Source organism: Petaurus breviceps, unplaced genomic scaffold, assembly GCF_028583685.1.
Source record: "Petaurus breviceps papuanus isolate PSGF00001 unplaced genomic scaffold, PetGlider_PUasm1.0 90919, whole genome shotgun sequence".
Classification (NCBI taxonomy): domain Eukaryota; kingdom Metazoa; phylum Chordata; class Mammalia; order Diprotodontia; family Petauridae; genus Petaurus; species Petaurus breviceps.
Genome location: NW_027187378.1, coordinates 21,779,011 through 21,806,291, shown reverse-complemented (window position 1 = coordinate 21,806,291; position 27,281 = coordinate 21,779,011). Strand labels below are relative to the sequence as shown.

The 27,281-nt window shown below is 36.1% G+C and overlaps 1 protein-coding gene across 3 annotated transcripts in view; it reads right to left on the bottom strand.

Moving 5' to 3' along the window:
* The window catches only part of ANAPC1 (anaphase promoting complex subunit 1), a 179,019-nt gene that overhangs the window by 78,409 nt on the left and 73,329 nt on the right, over positions 1–27,281 (bottom strand). For all 3 annotated transcript variants that reach the window (XM_069075562.1, XM_069075564.1, XM_069075563.1), the window contains 5 exons: positions 11,807–12,033; positions 6,365–6,483; positions 4,102–4,373; positions 3,678–3,912; positions 76–167 (listed from right to left, as the gene is read on the bottom strand). In XM_069075562.1, coding sequence (XP_068931663.1) covers positions 76–167; positions 3,678–3,912; positions 4,102–4,373; positions 6,365–6,483; positions 11,807–12,033 — 945 coding nt within the window. The remainder of the gene's footprint in view (positions 1–75; positions 168–3,677; positions 3,913–4,101; positions 4,374–6,364; positions 6,484–11,806; positions 12,034–27,281) is intronic.

Here is a 27,281-nt window from a genome sequence, read left to right as displayed (position 1 = left end):
GATTCAGTAAGACCAACTGTTTTAATGCAAATTTAAGGACTATATGTTCAAAGTAAGAAAGAACAGAGTGCTTACCCCCAAGCAAACCATGCCCAGTGCCAAACCAGCTGCTAAAGAGTAAGACTCCCTGTCAGTGCAATATTCCATTTCTGGACCTGGGGGACGCCCTTTAAAAAATAAGAAACAAATTTCAAATAGATTTTCTAACATCTTAACATTGTAAATAATTTTAAGGCACTAAATTCTAATAATTAGCAGAGGACTTAATATTGCTGATGATTAATATATGACTAGTCAAAATTACTTGTAGATAAATGAAAAATGATGCTCACCATGGCCAAATTATTAGTGAATGAAAACTGTAAATGATCCTTTTAATTTACAAATTTTGATCACTTACAAATTCTGTCCCATGGAACTGTGAATTTTGAGGGGGTAGAAAAGGTAATGGAAAAAATTGAGTTATGAAAGATGCATTAGTTTTAAAGTTATCTTTAATGGTTTGTCTTCCCTATATTTTGTTTGCTTAAACTAAGATTTAAAATAATACATATTTAAAGGTATTTTTACTATCACATAGCAGTATCTCTCAAACATTGTACCTAGTAACATAGAACACAGCCACTACTTGTAGGAAAAGATTCTTTACAGCTGAGAAAAAGAATAACAAGCCCATCTATGTTGAAAATGTTAGTTATAAAAACATTAGTTATAAAAAAAAGCACTTTCAATTATCTCAAGAAAAAATGCTGGTACCTAGACTACTCTGTCCAGTGGAAATGCCATACAAATTGTTTTAAATTTTAAAATCAAGAAAACACAAACCAAAATAAAGTGATGAACATAGCATTTCAAAAGTATCAATCAGTATTAGCAAGTATTAATTAAGTACCAACTATGTGCTGGCACATACCGGTACAAAGTATGAAATAATCCCTACTTGTAAGGAACTTACATTCAAGTACATATAAAAATATGTAAAACATAAACATGAAGTCAATAAATACAAATATTTACAAACTAGTTACATAGAAGGTAGTTTGGGGGCCGCTAGCTGGCGCAGTGAATAGAGCACCGGCCCTGGAGTCAGGAGGACCTGAGTTCAAATACGGCCTCAGACACTTAACACTTACTAGTACCTGTGTGACCTTAGGCAAGTCACTTAATCCCCTCTGCCCTGCCTTCCCCCCCCAAAAAAAAAGACCAAAAAAAAAAAAAAGCAGTTTGGAAGGGAGGCACTAGCAGTTATGAATAGAAAAAAATGGGGAACCAGGAAAGGCTTCATAAAGAAAGATTGGTACCTATGTTACATCTTAAATGATGAGAGGAAATCTATCAAGTAAAGAGAAGGACGAAGTGCTGCTGCAATAATTTAGGCAAGAAGAGATCATGGTCCAAACTAAGGTGGTAGCTCTATGTATGGAGAGAAGAGAACATACAAGAAATATTGTGAAGGGAAAACGAGCAAAATTTGGCAAGTGATTTGCATATGTAGGATAAGAAAAAGGGATGAGACCAAGGTTGTAAGCCTGAGTGATTGGGAGGACACTGATACTCTCAATAGCAATAGAAAAATTCAAAGGAGGAGAGGGTCTGGGGCAAAAGATGAGTTCAGTTTAAGATATATTGAGTTTAAAATGCTTCTAAGATATACAGTTTGAAATATCCAACTGGAAGTTGGTGGTCTGAAACTGATTTAGAGAAGAGACTGGGGTTGGATATATAGATCTGTGAGTCACCTACATGGAAATGATAATTTAAAACCATGGCATCTGATGAGAAAGTATAGAGCAGGGATTCCTAAACTTCGTGTCCTTGAATTAAAAATAATTTTTTTTTCTATTTTTCAATATAGTTAATTTCTTGCATAATTCTATGCAGCTGATTTTTATTCATTTAAAAACATTATTGGAAAAGGGTCCATTAGGAAGTGACTGCAGGAAATTTTCTTAAAAAGCACTGATATGGGGCGGCTAGGTGGAGCAGTGAATAGAGCACCGGCCCTGGAGTCAGGAGTACCTGAGTTCAAATCTGGCCTCAGACACTTAACACAAAAACTAGCCATGTGACCTTGGGCAAGTTACTTAACCCCAATTGCCCTCCAATAAGCCAAAAAAAAAAAAAAGCACTGATAAAATATTTTTTAAAGAAAAAATAAAGGGCCACTATTCAGTGTTCATAAAACAGTATGTCACAAACTTAAACTAAAATAATTCCTAGTAAAAAATGATAAAATCAGAACTCAAGAATATAATGCTTAAAGCAAATCTGAAAGGTTTTTAGCTCTTACTGCCTCTTCATCAGATATATTCTGGCCAAAAGAATAAGCCTTAAGTTAATCAAGAAACATTTACTAAGTAACTATTATGTCCCAGGCACTGGACTAAGCACTGGGGATACAAAGAAAGGCAATTGACAGTCCCTGCCTTCAAGAAGCTCACAATCTAATAGGGGGACAACATGCAAACACCATGTACAAAATACAATAACTATGAAATAATCAACAGAGACTGGAAGGCACTAGACATAAGAGAGATTCAGAAAGACTTCCTCAAGAAGGTGATATTTTAGCTAGGACTTAAGAAAGTCAGTGAATCTGGGAGGCAGGGATGAGGAGGGAGAATATTCTATGCATGCAAGTGAAAATGCTTGGAGTGGGGCGGCCAGGTGGCTCAGCGAGTAAGAGCACCGGCTCCAGTGTCGGGATGACCTGGGTTCAAATCCGGGCTCAGATACTTAGCACCACACCCGGAAATGACTGGCTGTGTAACCTTGAGCAAGTTACTTAACCCTGATTGCTTTAAAAAAAAAAAAAAGAAAATGCTGGGAGTAGGGAAATGGATTATTTTGCTCAAGGAAGAGCAAGGAGGCCAATATCACTGGATTGAAGTGTATGTGGTGGGGGGAAAGGAAAAGGGAAGGAAAGAGGGACCAGGGTGTAAAGTGTAAGAAGACTAAAAAGTTACTATGCACTTTTAGTAAAATTATACATTTTAGCTACATTATTTTAAAGTGATTTTTAAAGTACAACAATGGATGCTAACTGTGATACCATATTTACCTCTTTAAAATATCCATCTTGAGATGGAAACTACAGGTTAACACTTATAAACAAATTAAGTTACATATTCTTATATGGGGGGAAAAAGGAGAAAGAACTACGATTTCATTAGTGTTGCGCTCTCCTGGTAAGGAAATTCATTTTTATAACACTGCTCTGCAATTTCGAATCTGAGAGTTGCTTAGGGAACTGCGGGGTTAAGTGACTTGCTATGGGTCACATATTCAGTTATGTGTCAGAGACAAGACTTGAACCCAAGTCTTCTTCACTCCAAGAACAACTTTCTATCTACTATATCACATTCCCTCTGTATTACAGCAGTCACAAGATTCTGCTCCTTTAGCAACAGTAAGCACCTTGATACAGTCACCAATTAAACATTTTGAGTGCAGGCACTGTCTTTTTCTTTTCTTTGCATCCTCAGCACTTAGGACAGTGGCTGGCATACACTAGGTGCTTACTAAATGCTTGTTGACTACTTGTGGCATTAGAAAAAAGTTCTAGAACTGTTTCATTCTCAACTAAACCTCTTATTCATCTTAATTTTTCTAACCTTACTATTATTTTAATTTTGATTTTGAAGAAATATGCTAATAAAGTCAAGATAAGATCTTACCAATTTCAGCCAGCAGAACTTCTGCAGTATGCCTATGAGCTGTCCCTTGATAGACAAGGCCTATGCCTATCACTGCAGCCACTTGAACATTATGAGGAACATCGAGTTCTGTTGAAGTTGGAGGTAAGAGAGCAGGGATGTGGATGCTGAGAAGCCGAGTAATTGACATATCCATTGTGCCTAGTTTAGCAGCAGAAACACCAAGTAACAGTCCAATACTTGTCATCTCATGGCCCTAAAACAGTTAATTGATTAAGAATAAAGAACTTAGGAGCAAAAAATACACCTTTAATTCTTAGCTATTGCATTCACAATAAAGAATCAAACAATACAGTAATCTTAAAGATGATTCAGCTTGGCACACTCTATGCCAGAAAATACAAGTGGATGCTAATGTTTCTCTCTTTCAAATTCAGATTCTCACCTTAGTCAAATAGTCATGTATATTAAGCGTAGCTAGCTTGGTAAGATGCCCATTCAAGCCTAAGGCCATAAGAAAGCCTGCATACTCATTGGCCAATTCTGCATTCTTTGGCTTGTTGTAGACAATCCAAGCTGAGTCAATCTGGGAAGCAGGTGCTATTTTTAACCCAGCAGCAACACCATTGTGAAAGCTAGCCCAACATGCCATGTTGGGAGGCACATCAATATTTCCACTGTTAAGGTCCACAGTTGTGTTCCTAGGAGGAGCCCGTCCTATCCAGCAAAATAAAATTTAATATTAAAAATGGAAAATAAAAAATACTCAACACAAGCCAAATAGTTAAATTTAGTTCCATAATGCACATGTTCTATATAACTAACCCCTTAGTACCTAAATTCATGTGAAGGTTTTATAAGACTTCAAAAATTAAAATCAATAAAAATTGTCTTTAAAATCAGGGGCAAAGAGAGAATTAAACTAAAAAGGTTCCCTTTTGTTGAAACACATGAAATATTCTATGATTGGTGACAAGTTCTTACATGTGAATCTGGTCACAAACACTCTATCATTAAGAAATATGGACCCTTAAAATAGCCTACCAAACAGCAAGTCACTTCAACACTAAAGTTAAGATTTATGTCAGAGCCAAGAAGATAGTTTACATTACTATACATGATTAATGATATAAGTGTTAATTCCACACATGCTGTCATGAATCTTCACTGCAGACAGGAAATATGTTATCAGGCATAGGTATTAAAGGAGAAATAGCATTTTGAATGAGGAAAAATACCTCTGCAAATCAACTGCATATGGAAAAAGTTTTAGCTTACTGTGTTGTGTGTGCGTGTGTGTGTGTGTGTGTGTGTGTGTGTGTGTGTGTGTAGAAAAGAGTGCTCACTAGGTTTTTTAAGAGTAGGTCATTTACTGAATCTTAAAAGACTCATTACTATGCTTAATGCTATGTAGTCCTTAACTGAAGCCTCACCATGGTAAGCAGTGATCACTGGTTCTCAAATGTTATGACAGTGAAGCACAAATTCTACCTCAACTTTTTACGTTAAAGAGGTTTTTAAAAATGAGACTAGTGGTGATTTGTTTATCTGTTGTCAGAGGACCAATGCTGAATTTCCATTTTTTTTTCTTTGGCCTTTATTTCATGCTTCTCCTATTAACAGCCTAATATCCTTTAAGAGCATGAATAAGTGTTCAGGCTGAAGAAAAGATAGCTAACATCACACTATGTAAAGCAGCACAAAAAAGTGATCCAATTCAAAGTAGGCCTAAAAACAAATTTTATAATAAAGTTTAAAAATAACATTAAAAAAAAAACTGTCACCACTATCTGTATGGACAGCAGAAAGGCAGTAAAATGAATTAAAATGGTATTTAATAACTACCTATCAAATATTCTATTGATGCAATCAAACAATAAAGTACAGTGCTGGGTCTCAATTTTCCTAATTAAGACTGAGAACATATACCACTGTACATAACACAAGCTAAGCCTTTAGAAATAATATAAATATTTTATTGAAGAGAATAATGAAACCATTTTTTTTTAAAAATATAACCATCTATGGTACTGGTTTGAAACTGTTCCTAAAAATGTTTTTACCCCACTATCAAAAACACCCTTCTGAATTCTGTAGACAAGTCTTTCATCATTACTATAAAACAGCATAATAGTATCATAAAATAAAAAAGATGCTTTTGAAATGTGAGCCATTTCACAAATCACTGTTTTGGAATGGGTCTTTTGTTTCAATTAACATTAAATAATACACAAATGAGAGATGGACTTATATTCTCCACTTGATGTTTTTTCATTAGTTTATTTAATAAGCACTGAAGCTTTATCACACAAAACAGAATGTGTCATAAAGGGAAAAAAATGAAAATGTGATTCTTTTGTTTTCAATCCAATTTATTCCAAAAGAACTTTTTGGGACATGTTTATAATTTTCTATCACTTCTATGAGGTCTACAACTTAACCATTACAGAATATCAGAGTTGGAAGGGACCTCAGTGGAGATTTTGACCATTTAGTCAAACTATACCTGAATTTCTTATACAGGACAACAAATGAGTGTTCATCTCCCCTTGCCTGGTGAACTCCAGTTTAAGGGAAAGAATTATTTCCCATTTCACTCTGAAATAGCTCTAATCATTAATAAGTTTTCCTTAACATCAAAACTAAATTTATGTCTTTGCAACTTCTACCCACTGTTCCTATTTCTGCCCTCTGGGTCAACAACATACCAGTTAGATTCAGTTTAGGAACAGGCAACGGTTCTGTTGGAACTGGATGGTATGAAAACAAAGTAAACATTCCTCGCCCCAAGGGAAGTGCCATAGTTCGTTGACACAACTGGAGCAACCTATGATGAAAATAAAAAGTAATGGTAGGTATGAAAAGTTAAAAAGCAAAAATTAATACTATAAATCCCACATGAAGGGGCTATTTTATGTAACACAATCTGATGTTAGTTCACAATGTAGAAGGAATATTTACTCTCATTTATATACTCTAAGATAGAGAATAACCCATTTTTCTTCTACTGAGTGAAAAGTATCTAGCCTATAAGCCTAATTAACCTCCAGTATTCATAGAGAAATATATTCTAAGAGTCTTAAATATATAATATGTTTTTCCTTAATTCTCACCTACTATAAGGGTTCAAATACCCAGTTAAATTCAACAAATTACACAAAGGGCCCAGAGGATACAAATATACAACACACAAATAGCGGAGGATGTAATTCAGGGAACAGCATACACAGAAACAACTTCAGTACTAAAGAGGAGCATGCGATAAGTGCAAAGATAAAATGTAATGAAAAATATCAAGAACGGTGGTTTGAGTTTCAAGGCCCACACTTTTTAAAAAATAATTAATTTATTTTTAGTTTTCAACATTCACTTCCATAAGATTTTGAATTTTAAATTTTCTTCATATAAGTCTTTCCAGGTTTTTCTGAAGTAAGTCAAGGCCCACACTTTAAGTATCCTAAATACTGGAAACTTTTATTTCCTTGTTTTAAGGTTTTAATGAAGTTTTATTTCAGCTACTGAAGGAAAATAGTGCTTTGGCAGGTCTCAATTTACAAATATTCCTTACGTACAAAGGGCCATCTTATCAATAAACTCATTACCCCTACTACCACTATTACCACTACCACAACTACTACTAGTGAAACTGTTCCCTTTACATTACTGTTAAGGACACCCAGAAATTCTGCCTCTTTGCTGCTGAGGACTCCTAGATTCACCTGCCTTCTCATCTGGACTGGAACTCAAGGAAAAAACAGTGCTCTAATTTGGCACAGGAGATGGAGAAAGAAAATGGCCACCCTTATTGCTACAGCTATATTAGAAGAAAATATATTCTGTGAATTCTCACACAGCAACTCTGTTATGAAGGATAGTTATGTACCCTTAGCATTGTTCAGCTATATAATGGGTAAGTTATCCTAGGGTGTTACCATTTTAAATCATGGTTTCTAAGGCAAGATACATTACAAGTAACTGACTTAGAATCTTTTAAAATATAATTTGTTTATAAATCAGACACACTGCTTGAGTAAGTATCACAGGATCCTAGGATCCTGAAAACTGTTCTTCAAATAAAAATGAGATTCCGCTTTTCAAAAAAACCCCAAAACATCTTAAACATCACATGCTTCTCCATGCTACAAACTGTTCCTTCAATCCATTCAGAGGGATCATAAACTGAAACTACCCTGGGATGGGCTCAAGTTACTGCCCAATCTGAATGTGCTATCAAGGTCAGGTGATATATATTTGAGACAGGGTCAGAAACCTTACAAGTTTATTAAATTTTAGAGATTCAATAAGCCTTAGAAATCATGTAAGTCTAATATTTTCATCTTACAAACAAAGAAACAAAGACTCAGAAAGGTCCCTCACAGTCTATAGCATGGCCAAGGATAATTATTTCACTATCACAGTATACCAGAAAGAGTCTAGTAGTAATGATGGCAGAAATACAATTAAGAGGGGAGAAAGAATCAGAACAAAAACAGAAAAGGAGAAAAGATCAATCAATAAACAGTTACGGAGTACCTATTGGATAACACACACTGTAGCTATACAAGAAATACAAGAAATATAAAAAGAAAATTAAAAACACCCTGAAATTGCACTTTTTTTACAGTCACATTAGATGCAGCTCAGCATTTCCTATAGTAAAGGGCATATGTTATAAGAGTTCATACTGAAGTATCAGAGCATCGATCAACAGAACATTCCTCACTTCTTGCTCTTATCCATCTCCCTCAAGTTGCCACTCTTCCCCAACTCCTCTTTCTCTTCACAAACATTAAAGGTTCTGTTTTACAAAACATCTTCCCTTTTGGAAAACTTGTTACATTTCATAAATGAACATCATGGAATGGGTGAAAGCTATGCAGACAAGCTTTGGATGAGCCAGTGCTGCTGAGTTGGGCCAGTTAGCTAACTAATATTTATTAATCAACTATGTGCCAGGTACTGTGTTGAAGGCAGGGGATACAAAGAAAGGAACTCCAAATAGTTTTTTAAAAGGTTTTAGGAAACAGGAATGTTAAGATGGAATATAATCAAAATATGTGAGAACTGCTTTTTGTTATTGATGGCTTTTTATTTTATATTGCATTATTTCTTAATTTACCCCCTTATACCTGATTAACTGTCCCTTGCAACAAATACTTAAAAGAAAAAAAACAATTCAGCAAAACTGAAACATCAACAATATCTGATACACCTTTCTCCTGGTTATTTTCAATTTCTCCTGGTTCAGTAAAGAAATTGTGAAATTTAACAAGAGTTTCAAATGCGGGCTTTTTCTCTGAAGCCATAGATCACCACCAATTAGCATTTTGTTATCCTGTTCAAACATTATGGAAAGTTTTCTCATATTATTTTCTGAAGTAAGATGTTTATGGTTTTTTATTTACTACCCTTACATAGTGCCTTCAGAATCTTTCAGGAGATCTATGATTCTTGTGTTTATTTTGTAAAGGTCAATCCTTTTGGCTGACATATTCATCTATTCTTTGAAAATTACTGTCTTATACTCTTTTTCTGACAAATTTTCTACCACTTCTGTATTTCTATGTTTTAAATCTGTCACCTGCTCTTTAAGAGCTATTTCTTTGGAGAGATTCTCTACCGTGTGTTGGAAATTTTCTGTTTGTAACCTGTCTTCTTTAGTTCTGTAGTGAGAACTCTGATTTCTGACTTAATTTTCAACCAAAAAGCATTATTAAGAATCTACTTACATCAGGCACTGTGCTAGCCATTTCTGCTACACATACAAAAAAAAGAAAAAAGAAACGATTCTTCCTCTCAAAGAACTTATTCAAATATGGAAGACAACAAATATATATTGATAAGTACATATGAGATAAATATAGAGAATAAATTTAAAAATAGATAAATAAAAAGTAATTTGGGAAAGAGAGCACAAAGTTTCATGGAGATGGTGAAGTCTGAGGTATACTTTGAAGAGAAGGATTATATAACACAGAGGTATGGAGGAAATGCATTCCAAGCATGGGACAGCAGTGTAAAGGCATGGAGAAGCTAAATGAAGCATGGATAAAGAACACAGGATAGACTGTAGAGTGTGGGAAGTTGAGTAACATTCAATAAGGTTAGAAAGAAAGGGTGGGATAGAACATGAAGGTCTTTAAAAGATAAACAAAGGAATTTATATTTTATCTTCAAGGCAAGAGGGCACCACCAGAGTTGATTAAGTATGGGAGTCAAATTTATACTTAAGAAAAATCGCTTTGGCAGCAGTATGTAAGATGGACTGGAATGGGGAGAAACTTAAAGCAAGGAGGCCAGGCAGAAGGTTGTTACAATAATCTAGGAGAGAGACAATAAGGACTTGAAATACAGTGGTAACTGTGAGAGGAGAGAGAAGGGGCTGGATGCAAAAAGAAGTTATGGAGGCAGAAATGACAAGATTTGGCAAATGAAAGGATACATACAATGACAGAGTAATGAGTCCAAGATGAACCTGGAAGACTTGAAGACTGGTGGTGCCTTAGAAAGAAACAGGGAAGTTTAAACAATGGGAGGATTTGCCAGGGAAGAACCAGCAAGTTCCATTTTAGACAGGTTGAGCTTCAGATGTCTCCAGAACATCTAACTGAAATGTCCCACAGGATGCTGGTAATGTAGTGCTGAGGCTCAAGAGAAGGTACTAGGCCTAGATATGTAGATTGGTGAATCATCTTCATAGAGATGGTATTTAAATTCATGGGACCTGGTAAGATCTAAGAGAGACTTTTAAAAAGTTTTGTTTCTTCCTTATGTTGTAGAGTGTATGGACCTGGCTGGTTCTTTGCCCAGAGTAAACAGTGTGGGGAGAGGACTGACCACAGCTGAATTTCTAGTTCTTTCTTCAAGCACAGAAACCTGAAGTGCTTGCCCTCAAGCTGACAATGCACCGGTGCTTTCTCCTCCAGTTCTAAAATATTTTTTTCATGTGGCTGAACAGGATCAGTGTCTTCTACCCTTTGTGATATGCCTATGTTGGAGAACAGAAGGAGTTCACATTGATGACAACTAGAAAGAATGGGAGGAATCCCCACAGTCTGACTTTGTAGCAAAAGTTTTCCAGGTCACTTCCAGTACCTGCATCACATCCAGTGTAGGAAGTTGCCTAGGGATGGAGATGCTGACAGTAGTTTTAAGTGTCTTTAATTACCTAAGTTATTGGGGGAGGCTAGGTGGCGAAGTAAATAGAGCTCCGACCGTGGAGTCAGGAGGACCAGAATTCAAATCTGGCCTCAGAAACTTAACACTTACTAGCCATGTGATCTTGGGCAAGTCATTTAACCCCAAGTGCCCTGCCTTTCCCTCTCCAAAAAAGCAAAAAAAAAAATTACCTAAGTTATTTCATGAGGCTTTTACTTTGTGGGCTGCTTCTTTTAATTGCTCTATACTTGTGCATATGTATTGCGTTGAGATTTTTAGGCCGGAGAAATTTGTGGAAAATAACTACTCTGCCATCTTGCTAAAGATGTGATCTTGTAATTCTATCAGTATTTTAAAAAAAAATGATGTTGCTTAAGGTAACATTAGACCATCTGGTGCAACAAGTACTCAAATCCATACACAAATGGGAACTGACCAACATATTTTATACCATAAATACATACAAAGACTATATAGTGTGTGTATATGTATGTTTGTATTTACTTGTAAGTAAAGTAATAAACAGGGAAGTATGGAATTCAGCTTTTCAAAAGAAAACTCTTATTGTACCTCAAAAAGGGCATGGTCTGAATTCCCAGAAATATTTCAATGAATACCAATAGATATTTTGCATATATTTACAGTACACTATGACTAGCATGAACTTCTAAAAGACATGGTATTTTTTTTTTGGAGGGGGGGAAAGCAGGGCAATTGGGATTAAGTGACTTGCCCAAGGTCACATGGCTAGCATATGCTAAATGTCTGAGGCTGGATTTCAACTCAGGTCCTCCTGACTCCAGGGCCAGTGCTCTATTTACTGTGCCACCTAGCCACCCTGTGACCTACAGTATTTTAAAAAAATATCTCATTAATGTTGTAGAGATACTAAAAAACTTGCATACTCCAAGCTAAAAGAATTACAATTAAAACTCAAATGGAAAAGACTGGGTGCAAGCAATGGCTGAGGGAATACTGTTGAGCTCACTTGCCTGTTTTCTTTTTCTTCAATATATTCATGGTCATTAACTTCTGGCATCTGTACTACATTGACCCGGACAGGATGAGCACTCTGGAGAAGTCTTCGGACCTCTTGGACCCTTAAATCTTCACTCCATATCAGCGACATGACTTCCTGATTCATATCATTCATGCCATCATCTTCCTCCTCTGCTTCAGTTCCTGAAGGCACATCTGATGAGAGCACCTGAGCAACAGACTTAATGGGAACAACACAATAATGAGAGTCACTCAGTAATCATTTACTGAGTGAACATTCAGAATACATGAGCACTGTACAGATTTCAACAGCAAAAAAGGTTAAAAAATGCTTTTACAAGTACTTTCTTTCTATCTACACATGGGACAACTCTAGTTGAGGCTTCCATCATCTCTCACCTAGATTCCCTGTCTCTCTTCTCCCCTCATTTCAGTCCATCATCCACTCATATGCCAAAGCAATTTTCCTCAATCAAAGGTCTGACTATGTCATCCCTACTTCCATCAAAAAATTCCAGTGGTTGACAGAGTATTCAATATAAAATCCTCTTCTTGGCTTTGAAGACCCTTCACAACTTGGCCCCTTCCTACCTTTCCTGCATTCTTATGCTGCATCTCGCTCTACCTCGACACTTACTAATGATACTAGTCTTCTTGCTATTCCTCACACACTACATTCCAACTCCTGACTCTAACTGGTTTCCACTCTAGCAATATCACGCTTCCTCCAGGATAACACAACACCAGAAATCTCATCATCAGAGATTGTTTCAGACTTGGTATTCAAAATGTCCTTTTGACCTCAGCCATCTTTCCCCTTTAATTGGAAGGCTGGAAGGCAAAGCACAAATCTCCTCCCACAGGCCCCTTTGTGGAAGGCTCAGAATTCTTTCTCTTCATTTCCCACCAGCTGAACTGCTTGGTTTTGACTCCACAAGAGCAACATATCACAGTACTGGGTATCCTCTGACACAGCCCCTTGTTCTTTTCAGCTTTATTTTGTGTATTGTCTTCCATCATTAAATTGTAAGCGCCTTAAATGAAAGGACTCTCTTTCTTTTTCTTATTTGTATTCCTGGCACTTAACAAAATGGCTTATGTTGCTGTTGTTGTTAAATTGTTTTTCAATCCTGTTTGACTCTTTATGACCCCAACTGGGATTTTCTCTGAAAAGATACTGGAACAATTTGCCATTTCCTTATTCAGTTCCTTAACTGATGAGGAAACTGAGGCAAACAAGCTTAAGTAACTTGTCCAGGGTCACATAGCTAATGTCTGAGCCTGGATTTGAAGTCAGGAAGATGAGTCTTTCTGATTCCAGACTATAGCAGCAAGCACCCTAGCATACCCAGGATGGCTGCTAGCACAGGTTATTTGATCTGCTTTTCTAAAGGAAAGCAATTCAAAAAGGGGCTAACAATTTTATTTTAACCAAACATTATCACTTACCTAGTTCAGGGGAAAAAGTCAGCACCCTGAACTTCAGAGAATACAAACAGAAGTTACAAGCAGACAGAAATACAGACAGAGAAACAAACCAATAGACAGGGCTTCCAGATGTCTGACCATTACATCCATACCAGGGAGAGAGAAGCACCAACTTCTGGGTTTTCAATGCGAGGGGGCGCAACAGCAGTCCGGAGTCTCATCTAGCCAAATCATACAACTCTTCCCATGAGTGAGCCCCAAGGCAAAACCTCACATCAGGGTATATATAGCCTTCTCCAGGGTAAGAGAAAATTATAACCCTCTTGGCGCACTGCCCAATCACAAAGTGGGCATTGCTGAAAAACAAGCCTCCCGCCACAGGCTCCATGTGACCACATTCAGCCTATTAGGGCACAGAGTATATTTTCAAATCAGGAAAGGTCCTCAAATTCACGGAAGATCTTCAAATTCCCATTCCCATTCCACAGGCCAAGTGCTCTGTCCACTGCACCACCTAGCTAGGTACTAAATAAAAGCTTATTATGTTGCATCATACTGTTACCAGCTGTGTGACCTTAGGCAAATCCCTTAATCTGTTTGAATCAGTTTCCTCATCTATAAAATGAAGATAACACCTATCTTCCAAAGTCATTATGAAGATCAAATCAGACAACATTTATGAAGTGCTTAGCACAGTACCTGGCACATAGCAGGCATTAGCTAAATGTTTTCTACTATTATTATTACTATTTCAATCATCCTCTTTCCCTTTGAGATTACTATCCATTTACATATTATATAAACATATAAAGTAAAGGCAGATATGCACATATGAAAATAATGTAAAGACCTATCTTTCTATAGATCTTGTCTGTACAATTTCTTGAATGTTGTCTCCCCCTTTAGAAGGTGAGCTCCCTGAGGGCCAGGACCCTATTCTAGATCTTCTTTGTATCTGTGGTGATTAGTCCTGTGCCTGGCACACAGTCAGTAAAAGCTTGCAGATTATCCAGAACCAAAACTGTGTTTTCAAGGTAACTCAAAATTCTAAAAGGCTGGACAAGCAGAATGTAAAGCCAAATCCAAAACTGCAGCTCAGTCTGTGCAACAGACCAACCTAGAAGAAACTGCATGTGGAAGACAGCATTATTATGAGATAAGAAGAGCTAGATGAGAGCAACATTGCAGTAGGACTTCTAAAACAAAAAACATATGGATAGAAATTAAACACTCTAGTGAATGCTTTATCCCTTAATGAAAATTTCTTCTCTAAAATTAAATCTCAATTGATGATTATTGCTATCAGCAATGAGCTTGAATAATAACAATAACAATAATAACAATAGCTAGCACTTCAAGATCTGCAAAATGCTTTATAAATGCTATCTCATTTGATCCTCACAACAACTCTGGGAGGTAGGCACTATCATTATCCTCATTTCAGAGATGAGGAAACTAATGGTGGGAGAGATTTTAAGAGATTTACTCAATCTCATACAGCTGTTAAACCATTAGTAGAAAGTAAGAGTACAATTACTGAACTTAATGAAGTTTAATAAAAGTCAGATTTGGATAAAAATTTTGGCCTGTGTCAAAGTCGATCTAAGTCACATAAAAGAAGCCAAAACTCTATAAAATCTTTTTTTCTAAATGAACTACCTAAGGACTGGGAACAAAATAGATATCTGCCCATCAATAAAGGAATGGCTAAACAAATTATGGTTTCCTTACCAGAATGTTACTGTACTGGAAGAAATAAGAAAATCACAAAAAGATATGAATCCTATAAATTGGTGAGAACCAGGAAAACAACACATACAATGAGTACAATGCTGCTAGACAGCTAGATGGATACAATGCTGGGTATGGAGTCAGGAAAATCTGAGCTCAATCCAGCTGAGTGATCCTAGCCAAGTCACTTCACCTCTGTCCACCTCAGTTTCCTCAAATGCAAAGAGGAACTAATAACAGTACTTACTTCACGTGTATGTATGTGTGTGTGTAGGGGGATGTTGTGAGGATCAAATGAGATAATATGTGTAAAGAGTTTAGCAGTGCTTGTTCCCATCCCCCACATATGACAATGAAATAGAACAACAAAAATTTCAATTCCACACTATAAAATTATAAGGGCCAACCACTGTCCCAAAGAAGAGTTATGAGAATGTTTCCTTCTCTTCTTTGCAGAGGTAAAGAACTAAGGATGTGGAATACTACATATACTGTCATACCTGGGGCTGCTGTGTTGCTTAGTTTTACAGAACCACCTTTTTTTTCCTCTTTTTTATTCTTTGGAGGTTTTCTGGTCAAGGCAAGGTAAGGGATATATGGGAAAATGAAAGCAATGTAAAAACAAAAGTAATAAGTTTTTAAAACTAATTAACTTAAAATGAAGCGTACAACGGTTTCCAATTTATTGCTGCAGTTATTTTGTTATGTCCTTGGTCAATTCAGATAAATTCAAAGGATTTAACACAAAATTTTATTTGCTGTCATTTTTGGTACTTCTGTAAAGTATATAGTTCAGAAGGTGGCACTTCTCCTTAATAAACAGAAATGAAAACTCTAGTTTATAAAGAATAAAATTGTGAGAGGCAGGCCTGGAAGGCAAGGGGCACGCAGAGGCAGGCCCAGAAGGTGAGCGGCCTGCAGAGGCAGGCCCAGAAGAGGCCTGATCAACTCAGGGGGCAAGTCATCCCACCAACCACAAGGGCCACTACCAGGCCTATCACCAAAGGGCTGGGACTGGAAAGAGCAAGGTAAGAACCAAATGCAGGGGACCCTGTCCAGGACAGCAAATACTCCTGGGACTACCACTTCATAGCCCAGAAATTTAAAAAAAGACCCTATCAGGACCTCCAAAGACCAGGATGGCAGAGTGAACCCTGCCTGCTCTCCCCACCCCCCCCAACCCTGAAAACATAGTAACTATTGACCCAGGGCAAAACTCTCTACATAGAGGAAGGGCGTGGCTAGGGCCCTGCCTCAAAATGGGTAGAAAGCAGACTACAAAGCCTCTGGAGTCCTACTATCCCTCAGAGGGAGGAACCAAACTCAGAGGGAGACAATGTGGACTCCACACCCACAGCTGAAACTTCAAAAGGGAACGGGTCCCAAGCACAGAAAGTTCTCCTAGATGAGCTCAGAAGGAACTTTGAAAACCAAATGAGAGATATAGAAGACAAAATGAATAATTCTCTCAAAACCAAAATAGCAGAATTAGAAAAACATTATAATGAAGAAAACAAAGAAAAGTGTATGATATGGAAAAGGAGCCCCAAAAATTAACCAAGGAAAATGATTTGCTAAAAACTAGAATCAACCAAATTGAAACAAATAACTCTATGAGGAACCAAGAATTAGTCAAACAAAACAACAAGAATGAAAAATTAGAAAAAGAGGTAAAATATCTCAATGGAAAAATAACTGACCTGGAAAACAGATCCAGGAGAGATAATCTGAGAATCGTAGGCCTACCAGAAAATCATGATGAAAAAATGAGCCTGGACAACATTCTCCAACAGCTCATTAAGGAAAACTGCCCTGAGATACTAGAACCTGAGGGTAAAATAGAAATCGAGAGAATCCACCAGACACCTGCTGAAAGAGATCCCAAACTGAAAAGTCCTTGAAATGTTGTGGCCAAACTCCAGAACTACCAGGTAAAAGAGAAAATACTTCAAGCGGCCAGAAAGAAACAATTCAAATATCGAGGGTCCACAGTGAGGATTGCACAGGATTTGACATCCTCTACACTGAAAGATCAAGGCAGTGGAATACAATTTTCCGGAAGGCAAGAGAGCTCAGGTTACAACCAAGGATCACACACCCAGCGAGACTGAGCATATTCTTCCAGGCAAAGAGATAGTCATTCAACGATATAACAGAGTTCCAGAGCTTCCTGATGAAAAAGCCAGAGCTCAATGGAAAATTCAACCTCTAATTATGAAAGAGTGACATAGAAAGGTAAACAAGGTAAACACACACACACACACACACACACACACACACCCTGCTATTTAATAAGAGCAAACTGTTTATAGACAAGTAGAGGGTGTGAGTATAAAATACACAAAATGACGATTTAAAAAAAAGTCCTAACAAGGGCTACAAAGGGACTGCAATGGAAGAAGAAGAATGAATGAAATGGAAAAGGGTAAATTATGCCACACATAGAGGTATAAAAACTGTATAGCAGAGGAAAAAAAGGGAGGGAGTTGGGAAGCATATGAGCTTTTCCCTCATTGGTTCTGGTACAAGGAGGGAATAACAACCAGTTAAGCATAAGACTCTATGGAGAAGAAACGCAAAAAGTATCATTTTAGAGGGAAAGGGGGGGGAGAGGAGCTTCGCATGAGATTTGTTCCTGTCACTTTTGGTGCAAAGAAGAAATAACATACTTCATTAAGTATAAAAATATCCTACAGGCAGTAGGAGGGGGAAAGGGCTACAAAAGGTGGGGGGTGGTTAGTAGGGAGGGAAAAAATAAGGGGGAAGGGGAGGAAAAGGGAGGGAGGCTGATAAGGGAATATTGAGTGAGGCGGTGGTCAAAAGGATAACTATTAAGGGGGGGAAGGGAGAAGGGAGAAAACTATGAACATTAACAGGGGCAGGAATAGGATGAGGGGAAAGAAACAGATAACAATCATAATTGTAAATGTGAATGGAATGAACTCTCCCATGAAACGGAGACAGATAGCAGAATGATTAGAATTCATAATCCTACAATATGCTGTTTACAAGAAACACATCTGAAACAGAGGGATACACACAGGGTAAAGGCAAAAGGCTAGAGTAAAATATATCATGCCTAAGCGAAAGTAAAAAAAAGCAGGGGTAGCAATCCTTATCTCAGATAAAGCAAAAGCAAAAATTGATCTAATTAAAAGAGATATGGAAGGAAACTATATCCTGTTAAAAGGGACCATCAAGAATGAAGCAATATCATTACTTAACATATATGCACCAAGTGGTATAGCATCCAAATTCCTAGAGGAGAAGGTAAAGGAATTAGAGGAAGAAATAGATAGCAAAACTATACTAGTCCTCTCTGAACTTCATAAATCCAACCTCAAAATAAACAAGAAAGAAGTTAAGGAGGTGAAGAGAATTTTAGAGAGGAGAGGTATGATAGATCTCTGGAGAAAATTGAATGGAGATAAAAATGAATATACTTTCTTCTCATCAGTTCATGGCATATACGCAAAAACTGACCAAGTTCTAGGGCATAAAAACCTCACAATTCTATGCAGTAAGGCAGAAATATTAAATGCATCCTTCTCAGATCATGATGCAATAAAAATTACATGCAATAAAGGGCCATGGAAAGACAGACTAAAAACCAATTGGAAATTTAATCCTAAAGAATGAGGGGTCAAACAAGAAATTATAGAAACAATCAGTAATTTCATTCAAGAGAATGATAATAATGAGACAACATACCAAAATTTGCAGGATGCATTAAAGGCAGTCTTAGGGGAAGTTTTATATCCCAGAGTGCACACATGATTAAATTAGAGAAAAGGGAGGTCAACGAATTGGGCATGCAATTGAAAAAGCTAGAAAAAGAACAAATTCAAAATCCCCAATTAAATACTAAATTAGAACTATTGAAAACCAAAGGAGAGATTAATAAAATTGAAATTAAGAAAACTATTGAATTAATAAATAAAACTAAGAGCTGGTTTTATGAAAAAAAAACAATAAAATTGATAGACCCTTAGTCAATATGATAAAAAAAAGAAAGAAGAAAATCAAATTATGAGTATAAAAAATGAAAAGGTGAATCTACCTCCAATGAAGAGGAAATCAAAACAATAATTAGGAATTATTTTTCCCAATTGTATGCACATAAATTTGACAATCTTAGGGAAATGGATGAATATTTACAAAAATACAAGTTGCCGAGATTAACTGAAGGGAAGTAAATTACTTAATAACCCCATCTCAGAAAAAGAAACTGAACAAGCCAGTCAACTCCCTAGGAAAAAATCTCCAGGGCCAGATGGATTTACTAGTGATTTCTATCAAAAATTTAAAGAACAATTGATTCGAATACCCTACAAACTATTTGGGAAAATTAGTGAAGGAGTACTACCAAATTCTTTTTATGACACAACTATGGTACTGATAATACCTAAATGAGGAAGAGATAAAACAGAGAAAGAAAATTATAGACCAATCTCCCTCATGAATATAGATGCAAAAATTCTAAATAAAATATTAGCAAAAAGACTACAGCAACTTATCTCAAGAATAATACACTTTGATCAGGTAGGATTTATTCCAGGAATGCAAGGATGGTTTAATATTAGGAAAACCATGAGTACAATTGATCATATCAACAATAAAACTAGCAGAAACCACATGATCATCTCAATAGATGCAGAAAAGGCTTTTGACAAAATACGACATCCATTCCTATTAAAAACACTAGAAAATATAGGAATAAATGGAGCCTTCCTTAAAATAATAGGTAGCATCTATTTAAAGCCATCAGCAAGTATTATATGTAATGGGGAGAAGCTAGAAGCATTTCCCATAAGATCAGGGGTGAAACAAGGGTGTCCACTATCACTCCTCTTATTCAATCTGGTACTAGAAATGTTAGCAGTAGCAATTAGAGAAGAAAAAGAAATCAAAGGAATCAAATTAGGCAAAGAAGAGACCAACCTATCACTCTTTGCAGATGATATGATGATATACTTAGAGAATCCTAGAGAATCAAGTAAAAAACTACTTGAGACAATAAATAAATTCGGCAAAGTTGCAAGATATAAAATAAACCCACATAAATCCTCGGCATTCCTATATATTTCCAATGAAATTCAATAGCAAGAGATAGAAAGAGAAATTCCATTTAAAGTTACTGTAGACATTATAAAATATTTGGGAATCTATCTGCCAAAAGAAACCCAGGACCTATATGACCACAACTACAAAACACTTTTCACACAAATAAAGTCAGATCTAACTAATTGGAAAAACATCAATTGCTCATGAGTGGGTCGAGCTAATATAATAAAAATGACAATTTTACCTAAATTAAATCATATATTTAGTGCCATACCAATTAATTTACCAAAAAACTACTTTATAGAGCTAGAAAAAAATGTAACAAAATTCATTTAGAAGAATAAACAGTCCAGAATATCAAGGGAATTAATGAAAAGAAATGCTAGGGAAGGTGGACTAGCTATACCAGATTTCAATCTGTATTATAAAGCAGCAGTCATCAAAACTACTTGGTACTGGCTGAGGAATAGAGGAGTGGATCAATGGAATAGATTAGGTACATGAGATTCAGAAGTCAACGATTATAGTAATCTATTGTTTGATAAACCCCACAACCCTGGTTTTGGGGATAAGAACTCACTATTTGACAAAAACTGCTGGGAAAACTGGAATATAGTATGGCAGAAACTGGGCATAGACCATTATCTAACACCATATTCCAAAATCAAGTCTAAATGGGTGCACGATCTAGGTGTATAAAGGTTGATACTATAAGGAGTCTTATAAAACAAGGAATAGTTTACCTGTCAGACTTTGTGGAGAGGGAAAGACTTTATGACTAAACAAGAATTAGAGAACATTATAAAACATAAAATGGATAATTTTGACTACATGAAATTAAAAAGCTTCTGTACAAACAAAGCCAATGTAACCAAGATTAAGAGGGAGGTGGGAAATTGGGAAAGAATCTTTACAACCTATGTCTCTGACAAAGGACTCATTTCTAAAATATACAGAGAACTGAGTCAAATCTATAAGTATAAAAGTCATTCCCCAATTGATAAATGGTCAAAGGATATGAACAGGAAATTTTCAGAGAAAGAAATCAAAGATATCTATAAGCACATGAAGAAATGCTCTAAATCACTATTGATTAGAGAAATGCAAATCAAAACAACCCTGAGGTACCACATCTCACCAGTCAGATTGGCTAAGATGACAAAACAGGAAAATGACAAATGCTGGAGAGGATGTGGGCAAATCAGAACACTAATGCACTGCTGGTGGAGTTATAAACTGATCCAGCCTTTCTGGAGAGCAATCTGGAATTATGCCCAAAGGGCTATAAATACTTTCATATCCTTTGACCCAGCAATACCACTACTAGGGTTATATCCCAAACAGATCACAGAAGTGAGAGGAAGACCCATATGTACAAAAATGTTTATAGCAGCTCTTTTTGTGGTGGCAAAGAATTGTAAATTAAGGGGGTGTCCATCAATTGGGGAATGGCTGAACAAGTTGTGGTATATGCATGTTATGGAATACTATTGTGCTATAAGAAACGAGGAGCAGATGGACTTCTTATTTACCTGGAGAGGCTTATACGAGCTGATGCGTGAGAAGAATAGAACCAGGAGAAATTTGTACACAATTACAGACACAATGTATGTGTGAGGACCAACTTTGATAGACTGGACTCTTCTCAGCAATGCAGTGATATAAGTCAATCCCAAAAGACTCATGATGGAGAGAAATTTGTACATCCAGAGAAAACACTAGAAAGAACTGAGTTTATATCCAGATGGAAGCAAACTACCTGATCTTTTTCCTTTTCTTGTTTGATTTTATGTCCTCTTTACCATTTTTCATTCCATCTGATACATTCCATCTTTATAACCTGACTAATGTATAATGTGGAAGTATTTACAGATCTTATACTTGACTGTATCCCGCCATGGGGGTGAGGGTAGGGAGGGGGGACAAAATGTGAAACTCAAGGAATTGTGGAATTGAATCTTGTAAACTAAAAGTAAATAAACAAATTAATAAAAATAAATAAATAAATAAAAATTTTTAGGAATTAAAAAAAAATAAAATTGTGTTCTCTGTTACTGGGATTTATGATGTAATTTAGGATCCTGATAATGAGTGGAAGGTCAGTCAACAGAATTCTCTGTGTACAATTGAATCAAACAGCATTCTGTCTGTGCATATGTACCAGTTTTCACCAAATAAACATATTTTATCACGACAAGTGCAAAAACACTCTTATCATAGTAAGTAGGAGAGGACATGCAGGACTTTGTGCTAGGGCAGTGACATTCTAGAGCTTCCCATCCGAACACTGAAGCACTCTTTTGAAGGTGAGGAATTTGGTTTCTTCCTGTAGTCTAGAGATTCTTCACTGTGTTTCATGATCTTCCAGTGGCTTGTATTTGCAGCAAAATCCTTTCCTATCCCACCAGGCTTTCCATCCAAGTTTCCCATAGCCATAATACCACTGCACCAAGATTTGGACAATACTCTGTGACTGATCCCCCTAGTCTCTTCTTTCCCCTGCTTCAAATATTTTAGGGTTTGCAAATCACTGTCATATCTATTGTCTTACTTTATCCTTATGACAAACCTGACATGACTAAGGCAAGAGTTATTAGCCCATCTTACAAATGCAGGAGCTAAGGTTTAAAGTTAAGTCTCTTATCTGTCAGTCAATAAACATTTATTAAACACCTACTATGTGTCAGGCATTGTGCTAAGTGCTGGGGCCACAAAAAGAATCAAAAGTCAAGTCCCTACTCACAGGGAACTCAATCTAACAGGGGGAGATGACACACAAACAAATATGTACAAAGCAAGCTATATACAGGACAAATAGGAAATATACTTAAGAGAGAGAAGGCATTAGAATTAAAAGAGGTTGGGGAAAGTATCCTGTAAAAGACAGGATTTTAGTTGGGATTTAGAGGAAGGGAGGGAATCCATTAGACAAAGATGAAAAGGAAGTGTCTTCCAGGAATGGGAGGAGTCAGATAAAATGCCTGGAGTTGAGAGTAATGTATGAAGAGCTTAGAAAGGTAGCAAGAACCTCTTGACCCCTCAGTTCTTGAGATTCCAGGCTATCTCCCCTGCACTAGCCACTCTGTTCTTTTCCTCAGTTTGATCCCTCAGTGAGTGAATTCAATTCTACACTTTCCTTAAGTCTGTAGCCCACTTATCATATTGCTTATTATGCCCAGTCAAGCACCAGAGTTGGCTCATTTCCACCATTTGCTCCTATACATATGCTGCTAAATAAAGGCAGAGAAAATTATGCAACTGTCCTAATTGAGTCCACCAAAATTTATGTTATAAAGCCTCAACCAGGCCCTTAGATAATGTTTAGCAGCCCTCACTTTTGCTAGGTAATCCTACTATACCTCCCTCATCAATTATTATCCTGCCCTCTGTGGAAGCTCTTTCAAATATTTTCAGCCTTTTGGAAACTTCCCCTCTCCCACTCTCTCAGCTGAGAACTTTGTCTCATATTTTACAGAAAAAATTGAGGCCATTCACCAAAGTGATTTTTGTAATGTGCAACCATGTCACGCACGTGCCCCTCCCCTCCAATAAACTCCAGTGGGTTCGTTTCACCTCCAGGATCCAATACATCCTTTGTTTGGCATTCAAAGTCTTTCATAATCTGGCTCCTTGATACTTTTCCAAGCTCTTTATACCTTACTCTCTGCCACGTACTCTTCAATCCAGTGAAACTGATCTGGCTATTACACATAATAGATACTCCATCTCATTCTTGGTCAATTCACATAAATTCTAAGGATTTAACACAATATTTTATTTGCTGTCATTCTTGGTACTTTTGTGAGGTATATAGTTCAGAGTGTGGCACTCTGAAGAGATGGGAAAGTCAAGGAGAAAATCAAAATTTAGCAGAGAAATGATGAGCTCACTTCTTGGAACTCAAGAGAAAGCTGCGGCCAGGTCTACTTTTGATGCAAAACAGAGCTGGTTCAAGGTTTGATTGTAGCTAATAGACTGAGACCAGAAGAAAACAAAGTAATCTTTTTTTTTAAGGGGGGGAAGGCATGGGGAGAGGGATTCCTTACCTTTAAAATCTGCTATACTGAGCTAGGTAGGCAGAAGCAACCTAGAGGCTCCAAAAGTTTATACTTTGAGCATAAAGACAGACTTCATGAGGCCTCAAGATAAGACAAACCACCCTGTTCATCATATCATTCAGAAATTGACATTGGCATTAATACAAAATTAATTAATTTCCATTGATTAACACTATAGAACCTAAACTGGTTCAAATAGTTTTTATTGGCATTGTTGACATTTCTCACACATAAATATGGTCTCACTTTTTTTGCCAAAATTCGTTACTGTAAATTGGGCATCTTAGGAACAAGGGAGAAATGCATTCCTAATGAACAATAAAGCAGATCACAAAGATGACCATCAAAGTATTATAAATGTAATAAAGATATTATAGCTAAAGTTTAATAATTTGAAAAAGTCCTAAAATAATTTTTATAAATTATAAATTAGCAATTTAAGTCCTAAAAATAGGTAGATGTATACTCACTGATCAAAAAAGGGATCCTGCAGCATATCAGTAAATATAGCACATAAAAATACAACTACATTATTATCAAACACATTTTAAACCTATTTAAAACAAATACTAGGATAAACAAATTAAGAATGGCTTTGCTTGCCTTTCTTGAAATTCAGGAAAGCCTTTGGTGAGACTAATACAAGATTTCTAACAGACAGGATCAAAGAGAAGTATCACCAAATGAAGTAGTACAGAAGGAGAAGAGAAGAAGGTCCAGGACAGAATCCTGAGGGGCACCTATAGTTAGAGGGCATGAGGAAACTACAAAGGAGAAAAAGAAGAAATGATCTGAAAGGTAGAAAATAACCAGGAGAGGGTAGTGTCCCCAAAACTTAAGAAAGAAAAGAGCTATCAAGGAGGAGAGAGTGATCAACAGCATCAATCAACAGTTGCAGATATGTCTAGGAGATTTAAGACTGAGAAAAGTCCTTTAGTTTTTAAATGACAACTAAGAGAACATTGGAAATTATGGAGAGAGAAGTTTTGATGGGATGATAAGGTCAGAAGCTGGATTATAAAGCATTAAGAAAAGAGTGAGACAAGAGAAAATGGAGGTACCTAATTCTGTAGCAAAATTCACAAAGGAAAAATTTCAGTCTTGGAAGAATCAATGAATTTTTTTAACTATTGGGAGACTGTTAGATGCTAAGCCAAAAAGACAACCCATGCAAAGGCAGAAAAGCAAATCCTGTACATTACATGTATGCAATACATGGTAATAAAATGACTGGTAATTAACACAATGAATAAAAGGTATAGGCAAAAATGAAAAATAAAAAATTGAAATTAAATAAGGCTTCATGAAAGAGAACAATAAAAAAATGAACAGAATACATCTGGGATAACAGCTATATAAATCAAGACCATCTTTAGATATCACCTTGCACTTCACAGAATAGCCAAAGATTATAAAATCCAGCAGTGGCAGGGCTATGGGACCCTGCCCACAAGCACACTAATATAATAGAGGTAGGATTGCAGATCAGTACAAATGTTTTGGAAAGTTCTATGTCTGAATATAATCTAAGTCATAAAACTAGGCATATTTTTCAATCAAATAATTCAAAATGTTATTGAAATGAAAAAAAAATTCTCCATATGAAAATCTTGAGACCTGCTCTATTAATAACAGAAAAAAATTCCAAACTCAGGGAGCAGCTAAAGAAATTATATTAGTATCAGTGTAATGGAATAAAATGGTTTATTACCAGCAATCTTCAGGTACTTTCAAAAATGATAAATATGAAGCATATAAATAAATATAAAAAAGACTTATATGAAGTAACACAAAGTAAAATCAATTTGACTAGAACAAGATGACTACCCTATGGCAAAGCAAGAAAAAGTCATATGCAGCAGAATCTTAAAAAGACCTGGAAAATACACAAAGAACAAAATCATTTTTGCTTATTTGTTAATTCACTTGAGTCTACATTATTAACTATTAAAGGATCATTTAAGGTGTGACTGATTACTCTCTATCTTTACTTATTTTTGAAAGTTTTACTTTTTTTTCCTTTGGAGGGGGGAAGGTAGGGCAATTGGGGTTAAGTGACTTGCCCAAGATCACACTGCTAGTAAGTGTTAAGTCTCTGAGGCCGCATTTGAACTCAGGTCCTCCTGACTCCAGAGCTGGTGCTCTATCCACTGCACCACCTAGCCACCCCTTAAAGTTTTAAATAAATTTATGCTTTTTACTAATTGAGAAAGGCTTTTTGGTATTATGTGTCCAAATTACTTTAAAAAGCTATGCAAAATAATTTGAAAGATGCCTTCTCTTTCTCCCCCAAAACAAATATAGTAAGTAATAGCATTCCAATTCAATCCATTGCCTTAGAGTTTTGCCCAAAGTTGGGAACATTCTTCTCAATAGCAGATGTATCACGGGACAGGAATATCAAAGAATTTATACCTTTGCCTTGGTCACAGTGTGAAATATCTGAATGTGGACTAATAGTTGAAACTCAAATTAAGAAGTTGAGTGTTCATTATCCTCAAATGATCACTAAACTAAATACAAAGGATACAGAATAAAGCTTATTTCTAATGAGTAATTTCCATTGGTGGTATAGACAATATAAACCTATACAATTAACCTCAGGGGAGGTTAATTAGGCCTAGGACAGACCTGCAATGGGAAACTTATTAAATGAACTGCCATCTCTTCTTTCTGTATCCTCTCCCACTATACTGTGAAGGAAGCTGACAGTGCCTTAACGTAACTTACTAGTATAATTTAAAGAAGCCAATTTTAAGAATTATATTCTTAAAAAACTTGTCATTAAACAGGATATCCTTTAAATATTATAAAAAATGGGGCATGATACAGGTCACATTAAAATTTTGTGTTTACATAAGAATCCTACTAAATTCTAAATTTAATCTGCCAAAAAGGAAAAAAAAAGTCTAAGTACTATATGAAAAAGATAATTTCATGTTAGTTAATGAGAAAATGCCTGCAAGAAAAATAATCTACACTTACAAAATATTTTTATAATTAAGAAAATTATTTAACCTCTCTGTAACTCTTTCCTTATTTATAAAATGACCTATAATATACTATTAATACAATATTATTGATTTTCACTAGTAATTATATTGAGTCCTGGCAAGAGATTAGGCACATAGAAAGTTCTTAATAAATAATTTTTATTCATGTATTCTTTCTGTCAGTAGCAGGAAGT